The 25,948-nt window shown below is 38.5% G+C and overlaps 2 protein-coding genes across 3 annotated transcripts in view; one reads left to right on the top strand and one right to left on the bottom strand.

The window, feature by feature from the left end:
• LOC122418502 (histone-lysine N-methyltransferase 2C-like) overlaps nucleotides 1-19,976 on the bottom strand; it is a 33,465-nt gene extending 13,489 nt beyond the window's left edge. Inside the window, exons 1-24 of one of the 2 annotated variants that reach the window (XM_043432753.1) lie at nucleotides 19,795-19,976; nucleotides 17,467-17,649; nucleotides 17,199-17,376; nucleotides 16,868-17,041; nucleotides 16,425-16,655; nucleotides 15,638-15,881; nucleotides 15,411-15,528; nucleotides 14,366-15,294; nucleotides 12,312-14,247; nucleotides 11,884-12,013; nucleotides 11,594-11,808; nucleotides 11,046-11,170; nucleotides 9,250-9,522; nucleotides 6,249-6,384; nucleotides 5,539-5,586; nucleotides 5,358-5,461; nucleotides 4,516-5,212; nucleotides 4,125-4,313; nucleotides 3,752-4,027; nucleotides 3,277-3,588; nucleotides 2,492-3,133; nucleotides 1,990-2,153; nucleotides 1,283-1,438; nucleotides 50-407 (exon numbers count right to left, since the gene is read on the bottom strand). In XM_043432753.1, coding sequence (XP_043288688.1) covers nucleotides 50-407; nucleotides 1,283-1,438; nucleotides 1,990-2,153; nucleotides 2,492-3,133; nucleotides 3,277-3,588; nucleotides 3,752-4,027; nucleotides 4,125-4,313; nucleotides 4,516-5,212; nucleotides 5,358-5,461; nucleotides 5,539-5,586; nucleotides 6,249-6,384; nucleotides 9,250-9,522; nucleotides 11,046-11,170; nucleotides 11,594-11,808; nucleotides 11,884-12,013; nucleotides 12,312-14,247; nucleotides 14,366-15,294; nucleotides 15,411-15,528; nucleotides 15,638-15,881; nucleotides 16,425-16,655; nucleotides 16,868-17,041; nucleotides 17,199-17,376; nucleotides 17,467-17,617 — 7,786 coding nt within the window. In that variant the 5' untranslated portion in view covers nucleotides 17,618-17,649; nucleotides 19,795-19,976. The remainder of the gene's footprint in view (nucleotides 1-49; nucleotides 408-1,282; nucleotides 1,439-1,989; nucleotides 2,154-2,491; nucleotides 3,134-3,276; nucleotides 3,589-3,751; nucleotides 4,028-4,124; nucleotides 4,314-4,515; nucleotides 5,213-5,357; nucleotides 5,462-5,538; nucleotides 5,587-6,248; nucleotides 6,385-9,249; nucleotides 9,523-11,045; nucleotides 11,171-11,593; nucleotides 11,809-11,883; nucleotides 12,014-12,311; nucleotides 14,248-14,365; nucleotides 15,295-15,410; nucleotides 15,529-15,637; nucleotides 15,882-16,424; nucleotides 16,656-16,867; nucleotides 17,042-17,198; nucleotides 17,377-17,466; nucleotides 17,650-19,794) is intronic. The other variant, XM_043432762.1, reaches the window with a different exon arrangement.
• A 1,192-nt stretch (nucleotides 19,977-21,168) lies between these two features.
• On the top strand, nucleotides 21,169-25,672 carry ifc (delta4-sphingolipid-FADS-like protein ifc). Its single transcript, XM_043430346.1, has 6 exons — nucleotides 21,169-21,500; nucleotides 22,068-22,244; nucleotides 23,450-23,589; nucleotides 23,692-23,905; nucleotides 24,404-24,615; nucleotides 24,843-25,672. The coding sequence occupies exons 1-6, from the start codon at nucleotides 21,419-21,421 to the stop codon at nucleotides 24,981-24,983; spliced, it is 966 nt and encodes a 321-aa protein (XP_043286281.1). The 5' UTR covers nucleotides 21,169-21,418; the 3' UTR covers nucleotides 24,984-25,672.
• The last annotated feature ends 276 nt before the right edge of the window (nucleotides 25,673-25,948 follow it).

Genomic DNA, 25,948 nt, shown 5'->3' with positions numbered 1-25,948 from the left:
TTAATCAATAATATTATTTTTGTTGATGGCTAAAAAAATGGTTATGAACCTTCAGGTGGAGTTTGAGTAGCTATGGGCTGTCTTGGCGATTGTCCAACCAGCTTAGCAGAATCCGGAACCCCCTGAGACCAATTTGAACCCGGTGCCGAGGGCGGTCTCGGATTGCAAGGAGGGCGTATGACCGGAACACCACCGGGTATACCTTGTGGAGGTGAACCAAGTGGAGCTGAGCCCAATACATCAGCACGGAGTCTTTCGAATTCGCTGTCACTCAGTAGTGCACCACTCGGCGCAGCTGTGTTGTCGACGTGTTGTTGTTGTTGTTGCTGCTGTTGTTTTTCCTGTTCGCGTTTTTCTTGTTCCAGCAGATCCTCGAGCAGCAAAGGTTGCTCCTGTGAACACGACTGCTGACAGTTAAGGTCATTTTAAACTGAATCGATCGATGTGTTTGCGATGACTATACATATAATTAAATCATCAACGCCGGAATGAAATTTCGATTACCGATGCCAAACACCATGTGAAAACAACGAATTTCATAAATCGAGTCACACGTTTTCGTCACACCTTTACATGAAATAAACCAAAAATCATGCGCACGAGTGACTTTAATTCGAGAAACGACGATCTATTTAATCAACGGACGCACCATACGTGAGAACGTTCGACTCGGGCGCTTTTAGTGATGAAAACTGTTTGAAGAACAAGGTTTAGATTATACCGATCCATAGTCGGAGTACGCTTTGAGGGAGAAAACCTTCAAGTCGAACGTACCCATAGTGTAGTAATTATTTATTTAATTATCGACAAATTTGTTTTTTAGGACTTTCAAAATATTATTTTCCATAAGTGTCAATGTTATAAAAAAAAAAACAGCAGAATATTTCCTCAGATTATTTCGTCCAATGAATATACGAAGAAAACGTTTTTTTTTTTCAGAATTACGAATGGACGAATTGGTATTTCAACTTTCCGTACAATCTTACAGCGCAAAAATTCATTTATTGTTCTGCAAATATGAATTGATAAAATGTTGACGTTACGTATTCAACTGAACGATTCTCGAACCAAAATCACTGAAGTAAATGTTTGCCGCTGCAGCCAAACACACAGAGATTGAACAGGTCTATGTCTGATTATTAAATTTTTTGTTTCTTTTCCAACGTGAGTAATAAATTACGTAAAACGAAGGATTGTATTTCAAGAATGAATATTGTGAGGGGTAGAATACGGTTCAAACCTTCCGTGTTATGTGCTGTAAATGCCCCAAAGACTTGCTCACCTGCAGAAGCAAAGGTCTCCGGTGGGAATGCTGCAAGATCGAAGGAGCACCACCGGTATGAACGACTGGGGCCATTGGTGGTACGGCCACCGGCACAGGGTGACCTATATGGACCGGTGCTCGGGCCATACCCCGCCCACCTGGGCACATCCCCATCTAGACATGCACCAACACCAAATGCATTGCAAACACCCAGGCCAAAAAAACACCATTTTACTCAGCCAAATACATCTTAATGAACTCCAGTCACTCATCTACGCCTACTTCTGATGAAAAATAATTTATCTTTCCTTCTCAATGAATTTACGTTTGTTTGTTTTTTATATCCGGTAACAACTGTAATTACAATTTTACTGATTTGCGAATAATTCGAAAACTTGAATGATTCAAGTAAATTGAGGGTATAAGTAAATGATTAATCGATTGTTTTATTACATAAATAGCAGCACATGCCTCTCATATTTCGAAGAGGAAAGGAAAGAATTTTGTTAGTTTTCAAAACAATACCAACACCGAGCCAATAATTTCCTGAGTGAAGAAACGAAAAATATATATATATATATTTTTTTTATTGCAACATGATCGTGATGTCTAACGACCTGCATTGTTAGCATATCGAACGAATTGTTAAAAAATACGCAACTGAAAGCGATGCATAAATTTGATGAGACCTTAATTCACGTGAATGTCTGAGAAATTCTACAAACCTGTATAGGTCCTGGATAAGGTGGTGGTGGTCCTGGATATGGAGGCGGCGGTGGAGGAGGAGCCAGTGGCATTCTCGGCCCCATCATATGATTCGCCGAAACAACTCTACCGGCAACTCCTTGAATTCCAGCTACTCGCATTCCCATTCTTTGTTGTTGCGGTACTGCACGAAGAATTTAATTCGTTATTGCGAATCAAAAATATTATGCAAGGAAAATCAGTAAATTTAGCGTCATAAAATGTCGTTGAGGGCAAACCTAACGATTCGGATCGAGACAATTTTTTCAATCGATTACAGTAAAGAACGCTTTTTGAATTAAAAAAAATAGGAATCGGTTTCCATGTAATATAAAATTTCGAAAACCCCTCAATACTTCCACTCGTTGCCTGGAATTATTGTGTAACTCAAGAAACGTGAATTCACTGCAATGAGGAATGAAGTTCTCCTTCCTCCATTTTTTGACTACTCAACTGGAATTACCGTTCCATCATATTTCTTACCCTGCATATGGGGTGGTGGTATGCGTTGGGGATGTCCTGGAAACGTTGCAGGATAACTGACAGTAACTGTATTGGTGGAAGTAACGACGCCTATAGCCCCATCTGGTGACAAAAGGCGAGTTCCTGGTGGCATAGGTCTTCCCATAGCAGCTGCTTGTTGGACATGTTGGTGCATTTGCTGTTGGACGGCAACAGCTTGAGGATGGTTTTGTGATAAAATCGGCCCTTGCTGTTGTTGGGGTTGCTGTTGTTGTTGTTGTTGTTGTTGTTGTTGTTGTTGTTGCTGTTGTTGCTGCTGCTGCTGCTGTTGTTGTTGTTGTTGTTGAGGTTGCGACGCCGGTGGTTGTACAGGTGCCATTGTTTGAGTCTGAGGAGGTTGAATATTCTGCGCTTCGGATGGTGGAGGCGCATTACTTTGAAGAGTCGGCTCATTCAAATCACCATGAACCGGAGCCGAACTACCGATATCTTTACTTTTCACTTCGTCCTCTTTTGTTTCTTTTTTCTGCTTGTTGTCCTCTTTCGTCTCGACCTCAACTTGTTCCAAATCCAGGTCAAGGATATTCGTCTTCTCACCACCGGTTATGTTGTCCAATTCAGGATCAGCATACTCGAGAATGTTGAAATCCGCACCCATTTCAGCTGCAAAGATAAAAAACGTTATCGCGTCATCAATACTTTTCGAAAACTATTCAAATCATTATAATCGACGAATAATCAGAATTCGTATCATTAAAAATATGTTTATTCAAAATTCATTTTACTTTAAAATAACTATTAAATACCGAGTAACTCATCGTCGTCATCTCCCAAATCTCCTAATATTGCACTAACGCCCTCGACCTCGACCATTGGCGCGCCTTCCTGTTCAACCTCAACCATTGGTGCGCCTTCCTGTTCGAGCTTTTCAAGTTCTGCAGTCACGTTGTCAGGTATTTCTGAAGCCTCGGATGAGGTAGCATTGTTGTCGTTAACAGGTTGTGGAATAAGCGGCGCACGAACTATTCCTTGGGCGCTCATCATTCTTACATTTTGATTTGTCATGTCCGGTCCACTTCGGACTATTCTCTGACCAATGGTTGATCCTTGATTAGGATCTGCAAGTAAAATATTGGAAAATTTATTTACGTTCAATAGTGCATGAAACCAAAAAGACCGAATTTCGTAATTCGTTGCAGAAATGTAATTAAAAACAGATATACCTGCATCCTACCGATGAAAACTTTACTATTGTTAGAAAAAGCAAAAATTGAATTTTACCTGGAAATCTTGGCTGGTGCAAAATATCGTATTGTTCGTTTAATGGATTTCTGGGGTTTGCCATACGCTGTTGCATGACTTGTTGATTTTGGAAATGTTGTTGTTGGTGCTGTTGTTGTTGTTGTTGTTGTTGTTGTTGTTGTTGTTGTTGTTGATGCTGCTGCGGCGGCATACCAACGCTGACCGGCGGTCTTTGATAGAGCATTCGCGTCCGTTGATCGATTCCTTGAAGTCGGGGATCGATGTTCCCTGCTGCAGCATGTCTCGAATTTAATCCTAAATGCATTCGGCATGATTAATTGCATCAAAAAATCAACTCGCCTAAATGGGAGCCCGGGTTGAATTCAAAATAAAATCGTTGTGTGATTTTTACCTAAAGTGGTTCGTATATGAGAGTTTGGCTGTATTCCTGGTATGGGCATTCGAGGTCTACCAATTCCGGGTGGAAGGGGATGCCGGAATGTACCTTCAACGGGATTACCCGCTGGTTGAAGATGTTGAGCCAGCTGCCCGTGACCTGTTTCGAATTGTTGTTGTCCCGGTTCAGCAGGATTTTGTCCGTCTTGAAATCATATGAGAATCATCGTTAATGAAATCTCAAATTTACAAATGACAATTTTGCCTTCGAAAAAGCATTTACACCTTTTCCAATCGAATTTCTTTTTAAACCCAATCAATTTGTTGTAACACGAAAACATTTGACATTTAATTGTCACCATCTTCATCAAAACTTCAATGCATCATAAGATTTTTGATCGATTTACCTTGAGTCCACGTCGAAGTGAGGGGATCCATTTTTTTCGTGTGCTGTTGGCGTTGAAGTAAATCGCGCAGTTGGAGATTGACCTCTGGTTGTTGATTAAAGATTTCGGTAGAGGGTGGTGGGTCTTGTCGTGATTCAGGTCTCGGTGAGGTGTAACTCGGAGCCGGCGAGGGTGTGGATGGCTGATTGCTATAAGGATCGGGAGTTCGTGATGGAGCATAGACATGAGTGGAAGAACGAGGAGTAGGAGGATTGAATACAGGTCGTGGAGTGCCAGGTGGCTGAGAAAAAACATCGTTACGCGGTGACGTCGCGTAAGTCGCCGTACCGGATAACATAGCCCTGGGTGTTTGGGAGCCAGCAGGTGGATAAGCCTCGTTGTTACCAGTGTCAAAACGCTGAAAGTGATCCTGTTGCGATTGCGAGGAGGCGGGCGATTGTGGAAAATCGTGCGGAGATTGTGGAGCTTGAGGTGAAAAAGGTGATGGTGGTTGAGCGAATGTGTTTTGTATTCCTGGCCTCACAGTTGTACCAACTGGTCGCTGGACTATTCCACATTGCTGCTGGTTTGGCAACCGTGCAATACCCTGCAGTGGACTTTGGGGTGTTACGCCTCGTGTCACCTTCATCGGGGGAGCGGCAAATGTGCCACGCGATCCAGGTGATGGCGAGGCCAATGGTACCATCAGATTGCCGTCCTAGAATTTATTTAAAGAAATTATATTGGATTTTATGTCAGTGTCTAAAATAAAATTTATTGACTTTCGTGTACTATTGTCATTATTATAATTATCATCATGCGTAGAATAATTAGCATCATATTCGTTGTACCAAAGTATGTACCTGCGACGTCGATACTTGGAGCTGTGTTGTCAGGCCTGTTTGATTTTCTGCATTCAATTGAGAAGTGCCGTCATCACTGATCTGTCGATGAACCCTTGCTATTGCTGAAATATAAACTAGTTTTTAAAAGTTCATAAATGATCTTTTGCATTGCCAAAAATATTTATTGCACCATAATAACCTTTAACTACTGTTGTTGTGTTTTTGGGAGCCCCTACTACTGTGCAATCTGTAAAACCACGTCCTTCAGTGTAGATTCGCGAATAATACAAAGAATAAAACAAAAAAAAAACAAAGCAAAGGATATTGATCATCAAGTGTCGTGGCAAGTATTGTGATACAAAATTTTCGACTGTTTTATTTTTCACCGACTCGCATACCCAGAGACGTTTGCTTTTTGTATTCTCGCACTCGTAATCGAATGTGCTATCAATCGATAGAGTGAAAATATATGCAAACGAAAGTCTTGAAGTTCAGAGAATCTTTAATCTCCTGAAATATTTTTAATACGTTGATAAGTTCTTTGGAACCGCAATTTTCAATTGCTTCAAGTATTCCACATATTCAGATAGGACCATTCCTTTAATTTATGCGAGACAGTTGATTTATATGAATCCAGTTTTGTCGTCAAGCAAACAATGATTTTTTTTCAAGATGAGTATTGATGTCCCTTTTTTTTTATTTCAGAATTCTTTAGTTTATAATCCTAAAATATATGAACGAATAATGTACTTTAAAAAAAAAACGTAAAAACATTATGAAAAAGATCAGCAAGGGATTGATCAACAAAATACTAAGGAAATGAGGCAGAACCTGAGGGCTACCAAAAAATAAATGATTTGAATAAAAAATAATTTGTGCCGTAGCGATAATTGTTGCTGTTTTACGTACCATAGACACGATGGTCGTGAATGGATTGTTGCTGGTGTTGCGCCTGTTGCTGTCTTTGCGCTTGCAATTGTTTCCACTGTCTTTCTTGCTCAGCTTCTCTCGAGGACCGATCCCGATTCGTCAAACGATCTTGTTCCTACAGGAATATCAATGAATTACATCCGGATATCCGATTCCCATACCCCGGATTCATTACATCCCGCGATTAAAACTTATACATTTATCAATGATTATTTCCAATTAAATGTGCAGCTTTAACATGGGATGTAATGACCACTTTGGGCATCGTATTTTCAAACAAATCCGGACAAGGCTTCGTAGACAATCAGCCATAATAATAAATTATACATCAATGTTAAACATTCACACGAAAATAAATATTTAAAAAAAAATTAAGGAGCATTAATCATGTTTTCGATTCGCGTTACTAAAATCGAACATAATACAGTTTAGAGTCCTCTGATATTCGAAAAAAAACTCGATGTTTATGCATTATTCAAAAGAGAGCCAATCAACCAGCCACCGTTGAATGAATAACAAAAAAACGATAGAGAAAGAGAGATCAAGAGAGAAGGACAGACAGAATGAGAAAGATCAAAATCAAAGACAATATAAAAACACTATCGCTCCGGTAAAGACTCTGGCAGCGACTCGTCATGACAGAAATGTATTTGTCTCAGAGTCACTGCTGCGACTCTAGATAATAGAATAAACATTCACGTTTTCGCGCAACAAATGTTTGCCTCTGAATTAAAATAATACAGTAATAAAAATGGAGAAAAATTTCGTGCACGTTATCGAAGATAACAGTGAATTGATTACACTGAAAAATTAAATACTATTTTCCATTATCTGTCTGCTTAGATTTTATTTGCATTTGTTTTTATCTGACTCACTCTTCGCGTAACAATATTATTCTCCCCTCCTGAAAACTTGGAGGCATGACAGTTGCTGTTAGATATTTTAATATAGAATTTATGATTATCCAACCGTGTTGTATAAAAGCGTCTAGGAGGATAGAATTGAATAAACAAAAAAATGAAGAAACAAGAAAACAATAAACACAAATGACAATTTCACTAATTATGAAAACAATGGCAGATATACTAGCAACGTTTACGATACGAATCTACAACCACCCATACGAATAATTTCAAAACAAAAATCGTAAAGAAAACACTGATGTTAGTAATGGGAATGGGGCGTGGGGTCGCAGGATTTTTGGATCGTACAAGGATGAAGGTTGATTCGTAAAATTCCGATCAAGGCTGGATTTTTTTTTTTTTTTTTTTTTTTTTTTTTTTTTTTTTTTTTTTTCAAGGATAGCGGAAAAAAGATTCTTCTACGAGACGTCTGTAACATGCCAACAACGAAACATCATGGGCTATATCGATATAATGTAAAGACGATCATTTTTATAAGAGATGAAAAAAATAATTATGTACCGAACGACGTAACTCAATTTTTCAACATTATATATATACATATAATACATATGTACTATATAATCAGTAACGAAAAAATAATTTTAACGAAAATCATAAAAAATACGTATTTCAAATGAAATGGAGTTTTTGTTTAAAAATCGATTGTTCGACACACTTATCGAAACGGTAACATCGAGACAATAATCGAAACACGATACAAAAACGTTGATTATACAATCTCGAAAATGTAACGTTTAATTCAAATAATAACGAAAACAGACATAAAACCCTTCGCTCCATAAAAATGGTATTTCATAATCTACTGAAAATTTATACCACTTTCGAAAAAGACACATAACTGTTGAAAATTGTCAAGAATGTAAATTCAAGCGATAGAAAGATTGATTTTTCTACTCTAAAGGATCTTGTAATGTTTTCATATAGTAAATTGTTTGTAAAAAAAATGACGTTTCGTCTCGATTTAAAAAAATGAATTAATCCAATAAAAAGTTGTTTATTTTACGACAAAGTATAGTCTCGTGGATCGATATATTTGCGATTCCCAATAGTTAACGCAAAACGTGAGTAGTCAAATGAATATTTGAGAAACGAATATCGGAGCGATGGGCTCGAACAGAGCGACTGAGAGAAGAGAAGAAAGAATAATAAAGAATTGGAAGCGAAAAGGAAAGAAAAAAGAGAGAAAGACTGAGCAAGAGACAGAGAGAGAGAGTGAGAGAGAGAGAGAGAGAGAGAGAGAGAAAAGAAAAAGATGTCGTTCGGATACGTGGTCACAAGGCAAGACACTAGAGGCACAGAGATAGATGGCTCACCATAGCCGGGGACTGTACAGGTACAGTGTGAATAATTGCAGTGGGTGGCGGATCGTAGTGCTCCTGGCTGAGGGATGGGAGGGTGCGCATTATTTCGGATGGGGTGAGCACTCTAATTTGATGATCTATCGAGGACAATTGTCGTACATTGTTCGTTGACATGATTAACGGGCATGTAGAATTTGGGGATGTTTGAGATACGCTCGTACCACCATTCATAGGAGGATTGGATGTATTTATACCGTTCGATAATAGTGAGGATGTTTGTGTATTGCGTTGAATTACGTTCGGTGATGATTGACGCTGAGGATCGACAACGACCATCGTGTTACAGTAAGTGGAAGAAGAAGAAGAAGAAGAAGAAGAAGACGAAGATGAAGAAGAAGTGGATGAAGTCGATGAAGAAGAAGAAGACGAGGAGGATGAGGAAGAAGATGAGGATGACGAGGAACACGATGAAGATGACGAGGAAGACGATATTAAGGACGAAGTAGATGAAGAAGAAGAAGAAGCGTTCGTCGTTGTGCAATTATTGGAGGCCGGCGAATGTGTTAGTCTAGCATTTACAGCCGTTACGTTTACGTAATCTTGGTGCGATAGGCCGTTAATGATGTAATTATTGGTGGAATTTACGGAATTTGGCCGTGGCGAAGAGGAGGATGAGGTTGTCGAGGATGACGTTGGACTTGGGGAATTAGATGTTAGCTGCCTCGGCGGCGGTGGTCCCTGTACCGCACACACCTCCGCAAGATGGCCACCAATCGTCGCGACACCTGTCGTTAATGCTGATGATAATCCGCTCGGGCATGTTGCGCCGGTCATCATTCCCGTCTTCTCCTGTATCGACTTATCGGTACCCTGTACAGAGGCCAAAAGTCCAATTTGCTTTTGACCCACTGACATTGACAATACCGGAGCAACCTGAGCCGATGTCATAGCTGTGACGGGTTTGGTCGTGATGGTAGGTGAACTTGTTGCAGTGACTTGGGTCGTGCTTGGTATATCCTTGGGTATCTGTCGGTTTCAACGGGTCTCACGTTCACACTTACAATGATTTGGTTCTTTTTCACATCGTTTTTTTTCTTGGGTTTACCACGCTATAAGGCTTTCTTTTACGGGATTCTGTTAAGTACGAGACTGAATAAGTTTTTCGGTTACTAGAGGCTCTCGCTATTTTTCTCTATAATCCTGCGGGTTTATCACATGGGACAACGGGCCATCATCAGGACGGAAATACCAATTAATAAAATGATAACGGTACGATACTTGTGTGATCAAATCAAATAAACGTGAGTGTCGTTAATGGAATACGCTCTTTTCTTCTAATGGTCGATACGTATAGAAATATTTTCACGATAATCGCAACCATAAAAACGATGGACTTTGCAAATATTTTCGGATTCGATATTCAGTAACGTGATTTTAAGCAAAGTTGCCATAAAAAAATTGAAACTTTCTAGTGGAATACCATGAAACACAAAATGGTTTCATTTTTTTTTTTCATCAACAAAAAGTAAACATTTTTCACGAATATTCTGGATTGGATATTTTTTAATTCCTAAATATTAAAACCAAAATGATGTTCGATGGATATTAAATGATTTCAGGCTGCGATACTCGCGAAAATCTTCCGCAATAAAATGTTCAATAAGGGGCTATATGGGAACACTTATTGGAAAAAAAAACAGCTGGTGTCTCATTATCGCCAATTAACATAACTTCAATCGTCTTAGCTATTGATTTACGTTAATTTACGCAATTAGTTCAAACGATATGATGTATCGTTACCGAAATCGCGTCAACCCTTCGAGATCGAGCTCGTGACGTAAACACTATTTTTAAAAGCGCTTGAGGCGTTCTTTCAGTTCGATGAAAACTGATGAATACTTCACTTTTCGAATAGAAAGGGTCAAATTATTTGAATTGGGCAAAGAACGAGTTATCTGCAATTCCTGGATGCAACTGGATGAGCCAATGATTGGGGATGCGTTGATTTTTGAAAATTTTTAATATGGAACAATGAATTTTATAGTAATAACGAAAAAATTGATAAAGCTAAACGTTTGAATACAGTAAAAACATGAAAATGAAAAAGAAAGAAATGTCACACGAGCTGTATGTAAACAAATTGTTGACGACTGACTTCGAGGAATGAGAATTGAGAGCTCAACCATAATAAGAGTGACAAATAATGAATGAAACATTATTGGAAGGTCATGATAAAATCCGACTACCAATTTCGAAGTGATAACGAAAATTAGCTAATAAACCACCAGCCATTTAATTGTTTCTTTTCTTTGTGTAGACATTGACTAATTGCTAGACGTAGAACAATGAGACATAAAAAGTGGGGCGAGCTGTTAGTTCGACTCATGTGTTAGCACAAAAACCTTCGTATAAAGATGGACTACATGTTGCGATATGGATGATTGAAAAATATATAAGTATATTGATATAAATATAATTGAATCCGAAAACGTCGTTCATCGTTGTCACAATCGTTATATTTTTAAAGGAAAGAAAAAATTTTTGCTTACCGGTTGAGTTTTCTTTATACGGATTGCAGCTCGGTTGTCACGGGCTTGTGTCAGATATGGTGCTCTCTTATCGTTCGGTAAGGCACGCCATTTCTTTAATATTTGTTTGCATCTTTCGGACCACGCTGAATCAGAGAATTTTCGTTAACGAGAGTGATCGTCAATGCGTGGCAAAAACAAAATTTGTTTGATCAATAAGAAAAATCAGTTTTTCATGCATGTTACATTGAGAAATTGAGAAAATTTTTTTTATTTCTTGTTTGAAATTTGAACTCGATGTACTCTCGTGTGTGCAGTCATCGAATTTTGATCCGATTATCCAATTATTGCCGAACTTTGATTGATTTTTGGGTTTCAAAATATCCATGACGTTCGTACTCGGGGACATTAATTGCATGAGAAAAATCAATGCGAAAGCGATGGGAATTGAATATATCGTCAAATTGGATGAAAAAATTCCCATAAAAATATGCGATCGGCGTTTTGTTAAGAGAATATTTTTGTGATAAATATTTTCTGCATTAGTAAATATTTAGATGAAACGTTACCTGGATACTCGGATTTCCATTCCGGGTGATTGATATTCGCGTAAAGAACCGAAGATATTGTTGCATTGTTACCCAATGCTTCGTCAGCTTCCATTTTGAGATTGCTCCTCTGATTGTAAGATATTGCGGTTCCACCAGGAGCCCCCGTGGTCTCATCATCAGGATTGACCCACGGACTCGGTGGTTCCGAAAATGCGGGGCTGAACTGGGGACTACTGTGAAGTCGAGGATGACACGTGAGTGTTGCGTTATTCGATGACAATTAATATTTGAATAATGTCGAGACTTACTTGCTGCTGTACTCGGAATGATATGGCGATGGCGGTGGGAAACTCATCGGTGAGTTCAGATTCGATTGACCAACCGATGGCAACGAGCCCGGTACTTGCGGTCGTCCCAGCGGCAAACCGCTTTGCATACCTACAAACAGATCATGTATCGAGTTCCCTAATGAAACGAGAGCTTAAAAGTTTTTTTATTTAGTTAAATTAAGGTAGAAATGTTAACGTGGTTTGTTTATGGTGAAACGTAATAATTTTCAACATGGCAAATTGATCAATAACCATGCCCATCCGATTGGATTGAGTGTGGTTGAGTTTAATAATTGTTTTTGCAAATCTGTAGATATGTAAATTGTAGTGGAAGTTCCAATTATTTAAAAAATTGATGCGGAATGTGAAAATGGATAAAAAAATTAACATTTTTTTTCCGTGCTCACCTGGATGCGGTGAAGGCGATACGAGAGGCGTCGTAGCTGCAGGTGTGTGCGGAGTTTGCGATTGGATCGGAAAAACAGAAGATTCCTGAGACTCCTGTGACTCGTCGGTGAGAACACCTTTGAAAATTTCCTCCACATCTTTGCTGTCCATATTGGGCAAACCAGTGTCTCGGACCATCGATTCAAGATTGAAATGAGGACTGAGAATATCTGTAAGTTCATCTTTACTGGGGCCCGGTGTGTCGTCCAATTCCTCGAGGGCTTCGCTCGCTTTGGCCAAATCCTCATCCTGTTCGTTCATAATGGTATTGACGAGATCGTTGTCGAGTAAATCGGATGCCATTGGTAAAATATCACCCAGAGCCTCTGTATCGCTTCCCTCATCCTCCATAATTTCTTCCCTTTTAATATTCGTCTCGTTTGGTAACTTTTCATCATCTTTTTCATTGTCAATCTCATTTTTGTTCTTAACTTGTTCGATAGCTTTCAATTCATCTTGCGAAAGTTGTATCGTATCGACGTTAGCTGAGACATTTTTCTCGTCCTCAGAATCGCTGCTGCTCTTAATATCCTTGTCTTTGGTCGTATCCATAAGATCTTTACCGAAGAACGCTTCCTGCATATATTGGGGGAAGCATTCCGAGAGCTTGGTCTTTGGTTTCCTTCTCTGGACTTTTCTACGTGGTTTTTCCTCGTTAATCGTCAACGAAGTACCGTCGATCGTAGGTTTTGTCTCAGCTTCAACGATTTCGTCGTCCTTATCCTTTCTCGTGCCACGTAATCTCACGAGAAATCCACCGATGCCGAGTTTCTGCAAATTCCTCTGTCGTTTCCGTCGTAACACCGGTACACCGTTTTCCGTCGTATAGATACTGAATCCTTCGGGAGGCGGTTGATCGCCTCTCGGCGTCCATACCATACCTTCTTTCAGTATCTCACAGCCAGCTTCGTCTTTGACGTCCAGAAGATCCAATTTTCCACCGTTTTCCTCCAACGAATTGTCCAAACTTCCGCCAGCTACGACGGATTCGATCGTTGCCATGATATCAGCCTCTTTGTCCACCGGTGGTAATAATTTTCGTCTCTTCTTTCTCGTCTGTTGTTGTTCGAAGGTCATTGATTTAATGTGACACATACCAGCCTCGGAGAGATAAACACCATCGATCAAATACTGCTGTGGCGTAGGTTTGTACAATTCTGGACTGGGCACTGTCGGTGGGGGTGGTGGCGAACGTACCGCAAATTTTGGCTGTGGTTTCGGCAAATTACACGCTATATGTGGTGGGGGTACGTCACGCGGACGACAGAGGATACAATTGTAACCTTCTTCCGCGCATTTCTCAGCTTCGGCCTCGGTCTTGATATGATCACAGGCGCAATGTAGCCATCTCTCACATTGTATGCATTGTATTATGAGATCACCTTCGTTATAGGTTTCCTGACAAGAGGTACACGCGGTGTGAGACGCGCAAGGACCGCACTGGGTGTAATTTTTTTGCCAACTGCTGTTAAAGCCAGGATCGTTCGAGCCACAAGTTTGACACTGAGCGCACCATTTACATTTCCACGTACCGTGGGGCACGTAATCCAACGGTGGATCCATACAATATATGTGATAACTTATGTCGCAATCGTCGCATAGTATCAATCGTCCTTCGTCATTACGCTCCCCGCAACCCTCGCAAACTGTACAATCGAGGCAACGCCATCCTTTTTGTAATATTACCTTTGTTACTTTGACATTCGCGCAATAAGGATGATAGGACTGTCCGCATTGAGCACAAGCTATCAAACAACCTTCTTGATCGGTACCGATTGCTCCACACATTACGCAGATATCTTGCGTGAGAACAAACTTGTCCTTCGCGGAGCAAAGAACCAAACGATTTTCCACACCAGGCTCATCCTCTTTCGAAAACGAATCGGATATTGGACGCTGCAAAATTAATTTCATTATGATTTTAATCCAGAGGGAAGACTTTTTTTTTCTATATCTCTTGGGCTTTATTTTATGTTAATCAACAGGGGGAACAGGGAGAACAATGGAAATTTACCTGCAAACCAACTCCAGGTACACCGAAGATCCCTCTCATTTTAGCTTTCGGTCCTCTTTTACGTCCAAACTCGTTCATTTTTTGTCGCTTCTGATAGCCGAGTTTGCCAACGCCCTTAGGTCGTCCAACCACACCACTGCTGCTGAGCCCAAGTCTCTTTTTCGCGATTTTCGAAGCGCAAAAAGGTTTTCCCTTGCCTAGACCGATGGAGAAGAGCGAATCCTCGGGTCCACCGGGGTAATCAAATTCTGAAGAGTCACCGTCACCGTAAAGGCTCTCCTGCGACGCTGTTAAGCTCGAATCACCCCCGTAATCGTCGATATTGTCCTTACGTTTGACAAGGGCCATGTTTTTACAATGAATACAAACGTATTCGTAGTCCGGTTTGGCATCTTTCCGATGTTGATGGGTTATTGGATCGGCTTCAGGATCACAAGTGCCGTGAACAAATTTTTTACAAGAGCTACACTGTACCATTTCCCTATAAGCTGCTGCGCGATATGCTTTCCGACAAAGAGGACATGAGAAACCTTTGTTTCTCTGTTGATAACACGAGTCACAAACCGTATAGTGCGAGTGCCACCGTGACGATAAACCTGCTCCAGGTGTCCGCGAACCACAATCAGTACACACGCGGCAACATTTGCATTTCCAGCCGAACTTTGGTATCGATGTTACGATCGGACGCAAGCAACTCGGATGATACGCCTTATCGCACTGTTCGCACAACATCACCTTCGAGACTTCCTCCGGTTGTCGACATACCTGGCATATGCGACACGTGTTACATTGCCATCCTGCTCTTACGCCTGGTAAAAGCGCAAGACCTACGCAACTACCGTGATAATGCTGACCACATAACGAACACATCACTAAATTTGATACATCGCCCATTCCGAAACAGTGCATACAGGTCACGTCACCGTTCACTAAAATCATCACAAAACAAAACAGTTTAATTCAAAGCTCGTCTGTAATTTTTTTTCTCCCAAACCATTCTTAATTTCTTAATGATCGAATTGAGTTCGAGTATTTCAGTACTTACACAACAGAGGAACCTGACCAAGATGTTGACTGCAGAACAAAGACAGGGTTTTAGTATCTTGAAAAGAACTGGATGCAGCAGCACACGGTAAATGGAAGTAACGATTGCACGATCCCACCTGAAAAATATTAAATGAGTGTATTTGAGGAATGAGTGGCGATTGAAACGTTTATTTAACCGAATGAAGAACGAGTCGATTTTGACTCGAACTCTAAAATACGACTCACTTTGCAAGGGATTCCCGCTCCGTAATGAGTACAATAAGCGCAGCGACGGGATGAAGCTTGAAGTACCGCTTGACACAATACTTCAGTTAACAAATCTCGATTATTGCTTGTCCATACGGCACAAGATTGATGAACGTAGTAATGACCGCTCGATTCGAACAGTATTCCTACTTCCGGTTCTTCCAAATATCCTACTATGGTTAACTCTTCCACCGGTTCCGTGAAATTCGATAGACTAGGATTCCTGAATGTGAACATTTTATATATAAATTATGAGCTGCGCCGACTGAATTTACATCGGTTATTTCAATTCTTGGCTAGAGGGTAGCACCGGAAATGGGGAAAGGGATCATCTAATCCTCGATAGATCAGAAAACCTCGGTATAATAACCGGATAATTATTTCGAAAATTGAAAACAATCCACGGAAATGTAAATTCTTCGTGTCATTGTTGATAAACCATCCATAATCAATAGAGAGTTACCAAAAATCTTGCGATACTTGAGATGATTATTGAACAAGGATGTACTGGAAGTGGTTAAACGTGATTTTTGCACAAGGATATTTCCATGGGTGCAAGTCCAATTATTCACCATCATGTATAAACTGTTCAAAGTTATAAACTGTTAAAGTCAAAATTCAGCGATTTAAAACGATCCCGTACACAATTTATTGTAACGGTGAAGAAATTGAGTTGAATTTTTTTTTGTCACCTAACTAGGATAACCATGATGAAAATTTATTCAGTGATTTTGCTCATGAGTTTTTTAAACATCTGGAAACATACCTGCATTTGGCCAGACTCTTCTGCCGGCGGCATGTTACGGCCCCGGGTCCGGCGGTTCGTGGGCTCTTATCACCGGTGGAAGACATATCAACTAGAGACAATTCAGTGCTCTCATCACGATTTATACTTTTTTCCGGTACGAAACCTTCCGGACATGAAAATCTCACCAATTCACCTTGACCCAACTGGCTTCGTTCACCCAAATTACAAAACGCACACACTTTTCCAGGCCTGATGGAAAATAACAAAAATCACAGAACGGTTAGTGAATATGTTTTCTTATCCAAGCAAAATAATTCTTTGCTATTTCCTGACCATTTCTTTTTTCACGTAGATTAACGAAGAAACATGATTTCGAATATTTCCGTGAAATGTTTCGAGTGAGCTCGATAAACAATAAAGTATTATTCATAAAGCTGTTCAAAAGTATGAAATATTTATACCATTGCTCGGGGAAGTACGGAGGTTCTTCTGGTGCGGGCATTGATCTATCAACATTGGATGATTCACCGTCACCGCTTTGATCATCTCCGAGTCGTAAAGGGCTCCGAGACTCCGAATGATTATCGTCATCTTTGCTCTTTGTACGACGCGGCATACCCCTTGAATATCCCAGTCTGAAAAATTTGTTGAATTAAATTCAAAAATGGAAAAGAATCGGTTGAAAAATGCACTTTTATTTTGCATTATCGTTGGAAATATTCATGGTGCAAGAAATCAACGGATGGTTGGATACGCGTGAGACAGAAGACAATAAAAGAAAAAAATCTTTACCCTTTCCCTCTGGTCGATCCTCTACCAAAAGGTCGGCGTGTCCCGCCCCCTCGAGTGTATCCTAGAGGTCGTTCTTTTCTCGGCCTTCCAGGACCCCGCCTAATGTTTAATGGTTTTCCACCAGGTAGTGGAAATTTCTGATATGGCAGGGGATCATGGAAAGCCTCGTCCGGGGTCACTGAACATCAAAATTTCATTGTGAAAAATCATTCATAGTGGAAATTTAATTTCTTTTTTCTATTTTATTTATTAAATTGAATAAATTTACCATTTCCTGGAGTGGGAACGACTCCCATAAGCTGATCCGAATTTGCCGGTGATACTGGTATCCCCGAAGTCTCGTCATCGTCGTCATCACCGTCGGAAGCTTCGTCGAGCTCCATTTCCTCGTCGCCTTCAAGACGCTCCTCATCGTCCATGATACTTTTGTACTAGACACGCGCCTTTGCACCTGTATTCATTGAGAAATTCCTTAAACAAATCATCATCATATGCAAATAAAAAAATTAACCTTTTTCTTTTTAACGACCATCATTATTAGCTTCTGAATGTAACTGTTAAAAAAAAAGTTCAAACGCTGTTTTTAGAAAATACAAGGAAGCAAAAAAAATTGATGATAACTCGTGCGAGAGAAACAAATCTGTTGCTTAACCATAAGGATGAATTTTGTACAGAATGAAAAATTGAAAAGAAAAAGAATTTTGACAAATCTCAGTCGTAATGTAAAATGTGTCTGATACAAGATTGTGTTTAGAAAACTGTAAAAATGACTGATTGTTCAATTGATTTTGCAATTGACTTGAAAATTAGTGGTACATTTGTACCTATTTGTCGCAGAATCAATTGAATCTTTATCTACTAGAGCTAAAAAATGACCAACCAAACTGCCTGACACTCGATAGCAAAGAGTCTAGACAAAAAGTATAATACTAACTGCTTTTCTCGAGTGTACACTAGATTACTCAAAATAATGTCCAAACACAACACGTTCTGTGCATGTTCACATCGCTGCATTTTGGAACACTGTTTTTTGTTCCAGGAGAAAAATCCAATTGTCCATTCTATGTATACTAATTATGAATCGTGTGACGCAGAGCTTTAGCAGTAACCTATCCAATACAGCCAAACTCTGATATCATACCAAAAAACAATAGTATTTAATTTTTAACTCTCTATGCTATCTTACTAGTCTTTTTTCACTTCTCACAATGAAGTCACGAATTGCTCAATATTTATGTAATTCAGAAAGAAGAATGTCAAATCAACCATTTCAACAAATTCCGTAATTTGGGTTTGAACAGTGTTGTGTTTTCACCTCAAAAATTTGACTTCACGTTTGATTATAATGACTTCACAGTTTTTTAAATGAGCCGATGCATTTATGAAAAAACACACTGAAAATACACATACGATTGGTTCTAAGCAAAAATTTTTACATCGTATGACCGATCGTGATATAAGAAAGCACTTTAGAACAGTTTATACAATTTAATGATTTACACTCGCACTGGAAAAAACTTCAGTGTGTAATACCAAAAATAATTTATCCCTCCGGCTCCAATAAGCAATGGAAGGGTGAAGTATAAAGAATAAGTATTGACGATTATTTACAAACATGTGAAAATTTCTTAAAAACTCTATTTTTTTTTTCAACTTTCTTTAACGCTCAAACGGCGGAAAATTTTTATTTAAATACGAGCTGGAGATTTTTTTGAAATTCAGACAATTACAGAGACTTTATAAAAATGTTGCTTACCAAAGCGATAAATTTGTTACGAGAGATCGACAAATTCAACTATATGGAATGAAATCGCGTTTTTGTCACTAATTGTTTTTTTCACACGCTCGGTTTTTCCCCGCCCGCCCTCGGGCGAGCGGTGACCCTCCCCCACGGCGGAAAAGTATAATTTTTCGTATCTATTTGATCTTTGTCTAGGCCGAGTATCAGAACGTTTTGATTTTACGAAAACGAATAGTTGTAGTTGGGGTAAAAAAGAGGGAAAATAGCGAGAAATTAATAACGCTCGAAAAGTTACGAGGACGAGGAAACCGGGGGAACGGATAGGGCGGGAAGAGGGGCATAGGGGGTCGGGAGGGAAGGGCGGGGGGAAACTCCTCCGGCACTCTCTGGGTGCTTTGGTCGCGGCAGGATGGCGTGCCGCTCGTCGATCCGCCGCTTGCGACCCACTGGGACACAGAGATGCACGATACTACACTATTCGCACGTAAACCACTCCACCACTCCTTGGAAATGAAAAAAAATACATCGTCGTTCGAAACTCAATTTTTTTCAGACTCGCCAAAATGTAATTCAAACGAGTTGAATATAGTTTATCAATGAATTTTCACTGATAAACTCTTTACTGGCGGTAAATAACGAACTCGTTGAGTTGGGGGTTTTGTTGGCACACGGGGGACTCTGGGACGACAGAAACGCCATTGCTTTCTCTCTCTCTCCCTCTCGCTCTTTCTCTCTCTCACTCTCTGGGTGTCAGGGGATTTTGTAGGCTATAAACACACATACCCGTAGCGACGCGGTTTCGAAACGTTTTTTTTTTCGCTGCTCTTTTAATCATCCTCGAACTCAATCACGTACCTCACGATTTAGTTTAATTGATTCCCGTTAACGATGCCATCGGACTTTTGTATCCTGATTTTTCGTGCGCAAAGGCGAATTTCTCACAGTCGATACGGGTAAACATCTTGTAGCAACAGAAAAAAATGTCACAAGCTACGCGAACGGAAGAGTGCGCACGGACAAAACGCTAAACTCACGGAAGAACAGAGTCTCGCATGATCCTCTCCCCCTCTTTCACGCCTAAATTATTCTCCCACTACCTTACTCCTCCACCAACGCGGGGAAATGTGCAGATAGCGGTAAAACTCTGGTAAAACGACGCTCGCGATACGTGGCGCCTCTAGCGATTTCTGTTTAACGAACTTTGTGAAGTTGGCTATACTAATGTTATCTTCAGAGAACTCAAGGCGCTTTTGAATCGCTTTATCAGCTTTGGGATGCGTTCGTAAAACTTACTGTTCAAACTCTACGGGGGTATTCAAAACGTTCCTTATTTGTCTTTTCGCATTCGAAATTACAACAACTAATGCTTCGTTGTTAAAAAAGCACATATTTGGAAAGAAAGAAATTTTACTTTTCCATGGATTCAGAATATCCGTTAAAAACGTAACAATAATCGTAGTAAAGTAAAAAAAATTACCAGCGTTGAAAAGTTCTGTAATTCGTCACAAGTAGTGCCGTCGGCGTATTTACACTGCGACTTCAAGCATCCAACTGAACGTAGCATTTGATACTACATATAATGGTGCAAAAATTGGAGACCGCTACACCTCCATAAACTTGGCTGGTCGATTTTAAATTTCTGACTTTTTTGTAATATAAAACATCCATCCAGCTCCCGTTCGTATTAATGATTTAAATAAGTTTAACAGAAAAATCAAAAATAAAAATCTTTGCGATGATGTCGATTTTTTTCAAATTTTGATATCATAAATCTTCAAACGTCTAGTCGAAGCAAAATCGTTTGTCAAATATATATTTCATATATAAAATCGATAAAAAGTTTGATTCAAGATGCTCGTTCATTAGAAAAATTTTGAAAAATCACTTTTTAACCGTTTCATTTTATTGATTCCATCGGAAATAATGGCCATGTTCACACTGGTTATAGTTCCGCATCATTGTTTGTAAAGTTTAATCTTGGTTTCGTGCTCGTATGATTGTATGTGGTCTGATAAGAGTTTGTTTAATTTGTAATAAGGTTTTTTTTTATACATAAATTGTTTATTAGGTAGCAGATTTTAAGTAATGATCGATCGTTATATCAGTCAACTCCGAAGGTAAAAAAGCAGCTTGTTCCCGCGAGCGAGAGTACGACGCGCATGGCACGCTGCAAGGCAGCACGATCGCGCGGAGCACCTTTGGACCTTTGGTTTGGTAATACACCGGTACCAGTTACCAGTTGGTGCTAACCTCTCATTCTCTGTTAGTATATATATTTTCATTCTCCACAAACTATTATATCGAATGCTTTTGCGTGGAATAATACCAGTCCAAAATGTACTCGTGTTTGTTTCAACCGTCTGTATAACGACTAGTAACAACTAGATGGTATCTACAAACACCGGTTAATGTATATTTATTTAATTTTTTTTCGGATAATTTACTCAATTGCTCAGATAGTAATAAAAAAAAATAAACGATGGGGCAACGAGTTTCACGAACCGATTTCGAATGGGTTTATACCGAGGAACCACACGCAAGTCGGAGAAAATTGATATTAGGTAAAACTTTTTCATTATTTTTCTGTTTCCGCTCTGACTGTTACATTAGATGTTATTTTTTTGTCAACATTAAAAATACAACGACAAATTAGAAAAAAAAGCTTATTTTTGACACTTTTACGTTTTGAAATTAGTGGTCAATCTTGTTCGATAAAATTGATTGAGTTTGCTGATAAGGATTAAATTTACACTTATGTCGTATGACACATACATTCGTTTCGTGGTAATAATAGAAGAAAAAATGCATGTGCCTGCTATCTACTGGATAATCTTCTATTAGGAAGTTGGTAGATAAATGATAAAATTAAGTTGTAACACCAAATTTCCGATATTTGTATCAAACAATTCCTGATACAATTATAATGTATTCATCTAATAATTCCATGGCAGCAGTAGCAATACTCAAATGATTTAGATCAATATGAGAAAATGGATAGACTCTTACAGAAATTATATCGCTAGGTTTTATAAAAAATTAATTTAGTTGGATTATTATTTTATTTGTTAAAAGAAATAATGGTATTTTGTTCTCCTAAAACCAAAATTCATCAAAATTGGTTTTTGCAGATAAATATCCACAGATTAAGAAATTATTTGGGTACGATCCGAACTTCAAATGGGTTGTAACAGGAATGGTACTTGTACAATTTATTTCAATGTTCATAGTCAAGGACTTGAGTTACCCCATGCTTTTCCTCATGGCATATTGCTTCGGAGGTCCCATCAATCATTCGCTCATGTTGGGTGAGTTGAAAATTTTTTAATTTTTCTTGTCTGTGATTCATACACTTCATAAGAAATTCCTTTTTATTTGTTGTTTGTTGAATTCTTTATTTTCTCAAGACAAAACAAGTCTGTGCAAAATAACAAAAAGAAGTTACACATTATTCTAACCATTAAAATATCAAAAAACACTACTTTTTCTTATCTGAGCACAGATTGAATATAGTTAGTTAGTTAATTAGTATTTTATTTGTTTTGGAAGCTTTCGCCTGTTACAAAGGAGATCGTGTTTACAGAATAGCATTTATATTGTATACATTTAGCTTATCCTGTTGAATATATTTTGTGATTGAATATATTTTTTACAATTCTTATTTATTCTGTAAAGGAATGACCACTTCAACTATCACAAGCTGACCATCTTTGTGTTACAGTTTTGCTTGAAATTTGTTCTGTTCATCATGATTATTTTGGTTCTTTTCATATGTACAAGAGGTTCCAATATCACATGAACACTTTTTAACCCTCCGTTGACACACATCTTTTTCCCGCACCTCCCTAGACACACATGGGTCAGCAGTTTCATACCATGTTTTCCCATACCTAGACTCGTTTAAAAAATCTGAAAAAATTCAGAAATGTAGTTTGATATCTATGGAAAGAGAATATATGTTAGAAAATGGATAAAAATTAATCTTTATTATTTTTATTCAATGAAATATTATACAAAGAATGAGAAATTCAGAAACAGACCGGACACCACAGATCCATGTGTGTCAACGAAGGGTATCCATGTGCACTTTACTTTTATTCTGTTCTGTATTTTTATTTTTATTGATTATTATCCAGAAACTCCTTTAACGTACAAGAAACAAATGAAGATTCATATGATATTATTATGATAATATCTAGAGATGCGGCAGTGCCTTGACGCCAATCATTAAAAAGAAGAATTTTGTAGGCAGAGCGAGTCAGGACGAGCTGTGTATTCATATTTATTTGAATATTTCATATTATGTAAAGTGAATAAACACTGTATGTATGAGAATTTTTTTGCCATTTTGCTCAACTATGATATCAACCCCAAACAGAAATAACATGGAATGCCTCGTATATCATTTCAGTACAGAAATTTCAAGTTGCATAATTATGTGTTGTCACTATAACGTTGAAGTCTGCAAGTTCTGATGTTCGCACTTCAATATTAACAAGTATTTATTTTTCAGCCATCCATGAAATTTCGCATAATCTTGCATTCGGCCATTCCAGACCTATGGCGAATAAGATTTTTGGATTTTTCGCTAACTTGCCAATAGGAATTCCAGTGTCCATAAGCTTCAAGAAATATCATCTGGAACATCACAGAGTGAGGACAAAGAACTCTCCAACTAAAGATCAAATCAAATCTGTAATTTTCAGTGCACTTTATATTTTTATCGAATTTTTATTTTTTTTTTTTTTTTTTCAGTATCAGGGGGATGAAATAATTGATACCGATCTACCAACTCTGTTGGAAGCTAAATTGTTTTGCACGACGTTCGGAAAATTTGTTTGGGTCCTTTTACAACCATTTTTTTATTCCCTTCGTCCGATGGTCGTTTATCCGAAGGCACCAGTGACTCTCGAGTACGTTAATCTCGTTATTCAACTGATATTTGATGCCATAGTTTGGTATTTCCTCGGTAAGACTCGCACTTTTTCTTTCTCTTTCTTTTAAGATGCTTCAATACAATTCTATTGTTGTTAAACAAAGCGCCACCTTCGCATAGAAATATTACCTTTAAGTTCGAACACAGGAGGACAAACTCACCGTTTTTTTACGCATAAGAGAATTCCTAATCATTTGAATTATATGATTTCTGAGCACCGGAATTGCAACACCATGTCCAATATTTTGGCAGTTTTTTTCTATTATCTCAACATTTTTTATCACTATTCTTTTCATAAAACGATCATTCACCAACGATCGGAGGCATCTCACTATGTTGAAAAGTGTTTTACGATGTTTCATGTTTCAAAGTGTAAATTATCGATTAAAAATTTGAACGGGACACTCGATACGTGTCGAACAAGATACTGCATAAATTTGAAGTAAATTTTGCTACTTGTCTTGAAACTTCTTAACATTTTGATGCAATCAACTGAAAAAATAATCATTCAATTGAAAAATATGTTTTCAGGTGGTAAGGTATTGGTATACTTTATTTGTGGTGGTCTCATGGCCATGGGTTTACATCCGGTCGCAGGACACTTTATATCGGAACATTACATGTACAAAAAGGGTTTTGAAACGTACAGTTATTATGGCCCGTTGAACTTCATAACATTCAACGTCGGCTACCACAATGAGCATCATGATTTCCCAGCGGTACCAGGTTCCAAATTACCCGAGGTATTTTCACGCTAATGGCAAAGAAACAGGCTGTTTTTTAATACACTTTGAACTCTTTATTTCTACTTGTTTTTTGGATTTTCGAATCTTTAGTTTTCTCCATTCCCCATTTGATATTCAACATTCAAATTTTTTCAGCATTCTTATTCGGCCTCGATCAATTTTCCGAGTATTCTGACTATTTCAGAAATGACAGATGAAATTGAATGATTTGCTTTTATCTTTAGGTGCGCCGAATCGCCTCGGAGTTTTACGAGAATTTACCTCATCACAACTCTTGGACATCAGTTCTTTACGACTTCATAATGGACCCCGATATAGGTCCTTATGCTCGTATAAAACGCAAGCACAGAGGTTTGACCTCGTAGACGCGTATCAAAATAATATAATAAAACGATTTATTCTGTTCTCGTCGAATGGACAACGCATAAAGGATTACTGTATTTTTGTAACGATCGAGAAGAAATATTTCCATTTTACACAATCATTGTCTCTACCTCTGCGAAACTTTTATGACTTGCTGAATTGCGCGCAAATCTCGTAATTTCTTATTTTTTTTGTTTTTGTTCTGACTCGTGAGAAAACGAACAATTGTTACATTTTCTTCAATTACTGTCTCATGTACAGGTAGTTAGGACCAAATACGATGATGGCATTTGATCAAACAATATACATTTACTATCGCGTATACTCGACAAACTAGTCAATTGAAGTTGCGTTGTTTCTTTTTTCTCTCAAATGATAAAACCGCTGTATAATATAAATTCTGCCAGTGAAGTTATTGCAGATCTTTTTTCCTCTTGCCAGTATTAATATGCGATTTCACAAATAGTTTATTCCAATCGTGTATTCCGTATGGCTATGTTCCATTTACTCTTCTATAATTACGTCGATGAAACAAGTTCTTCTGAAACTATTAGGGTCCCTGTCGGTACGCATAATTTTCTCCGTTATCGCGTTATTTCTCATTTTGTATAGAAATTCATTGCGGCAATTAATCAAAACGCGTTTGTAAAAAGCTATTGTTCTAATAAATTCTATATACCAATTGATTGAAGTGACGACTTACGAAAATAATCTTAGGAGATCCTTACCCTGTCATAAGTCTAATGCAGTCTGGTAATAAAAATCTTGAAAATTGATAGTCCCTCACTCTGAAACTCGGTGGCTCATGAGCAATGTTTCGAAAATAGGTGTCAATAAAAAAACTCAACAATCTTATAAACTCGTTCGATCACGCGGGTGATACGAAAGCGGTACCAATATTTTTTATGAATTAGAACCACTGATAAATAAATTACTGTTGCTGCAGCTTGATATGTGTTTTGTAACG

The sequence above is a fragment of the Venturia canescens genome, chromosome 1 (genome assembly GCF_019457755.1).
Source record: "Venturia canescens isolate UGA chromosome 1, ASM1945775v1, whole genome shotgun sequence".
NCBI lineage: Eukaryota > Metazoa > Arthropoda > Insecta > Hymenoptera > Ichneumonidae > Venturia > Venturia canescens.
This window is presented reverse-complemented; position numbering and strand designations above follow the sequence as displayed.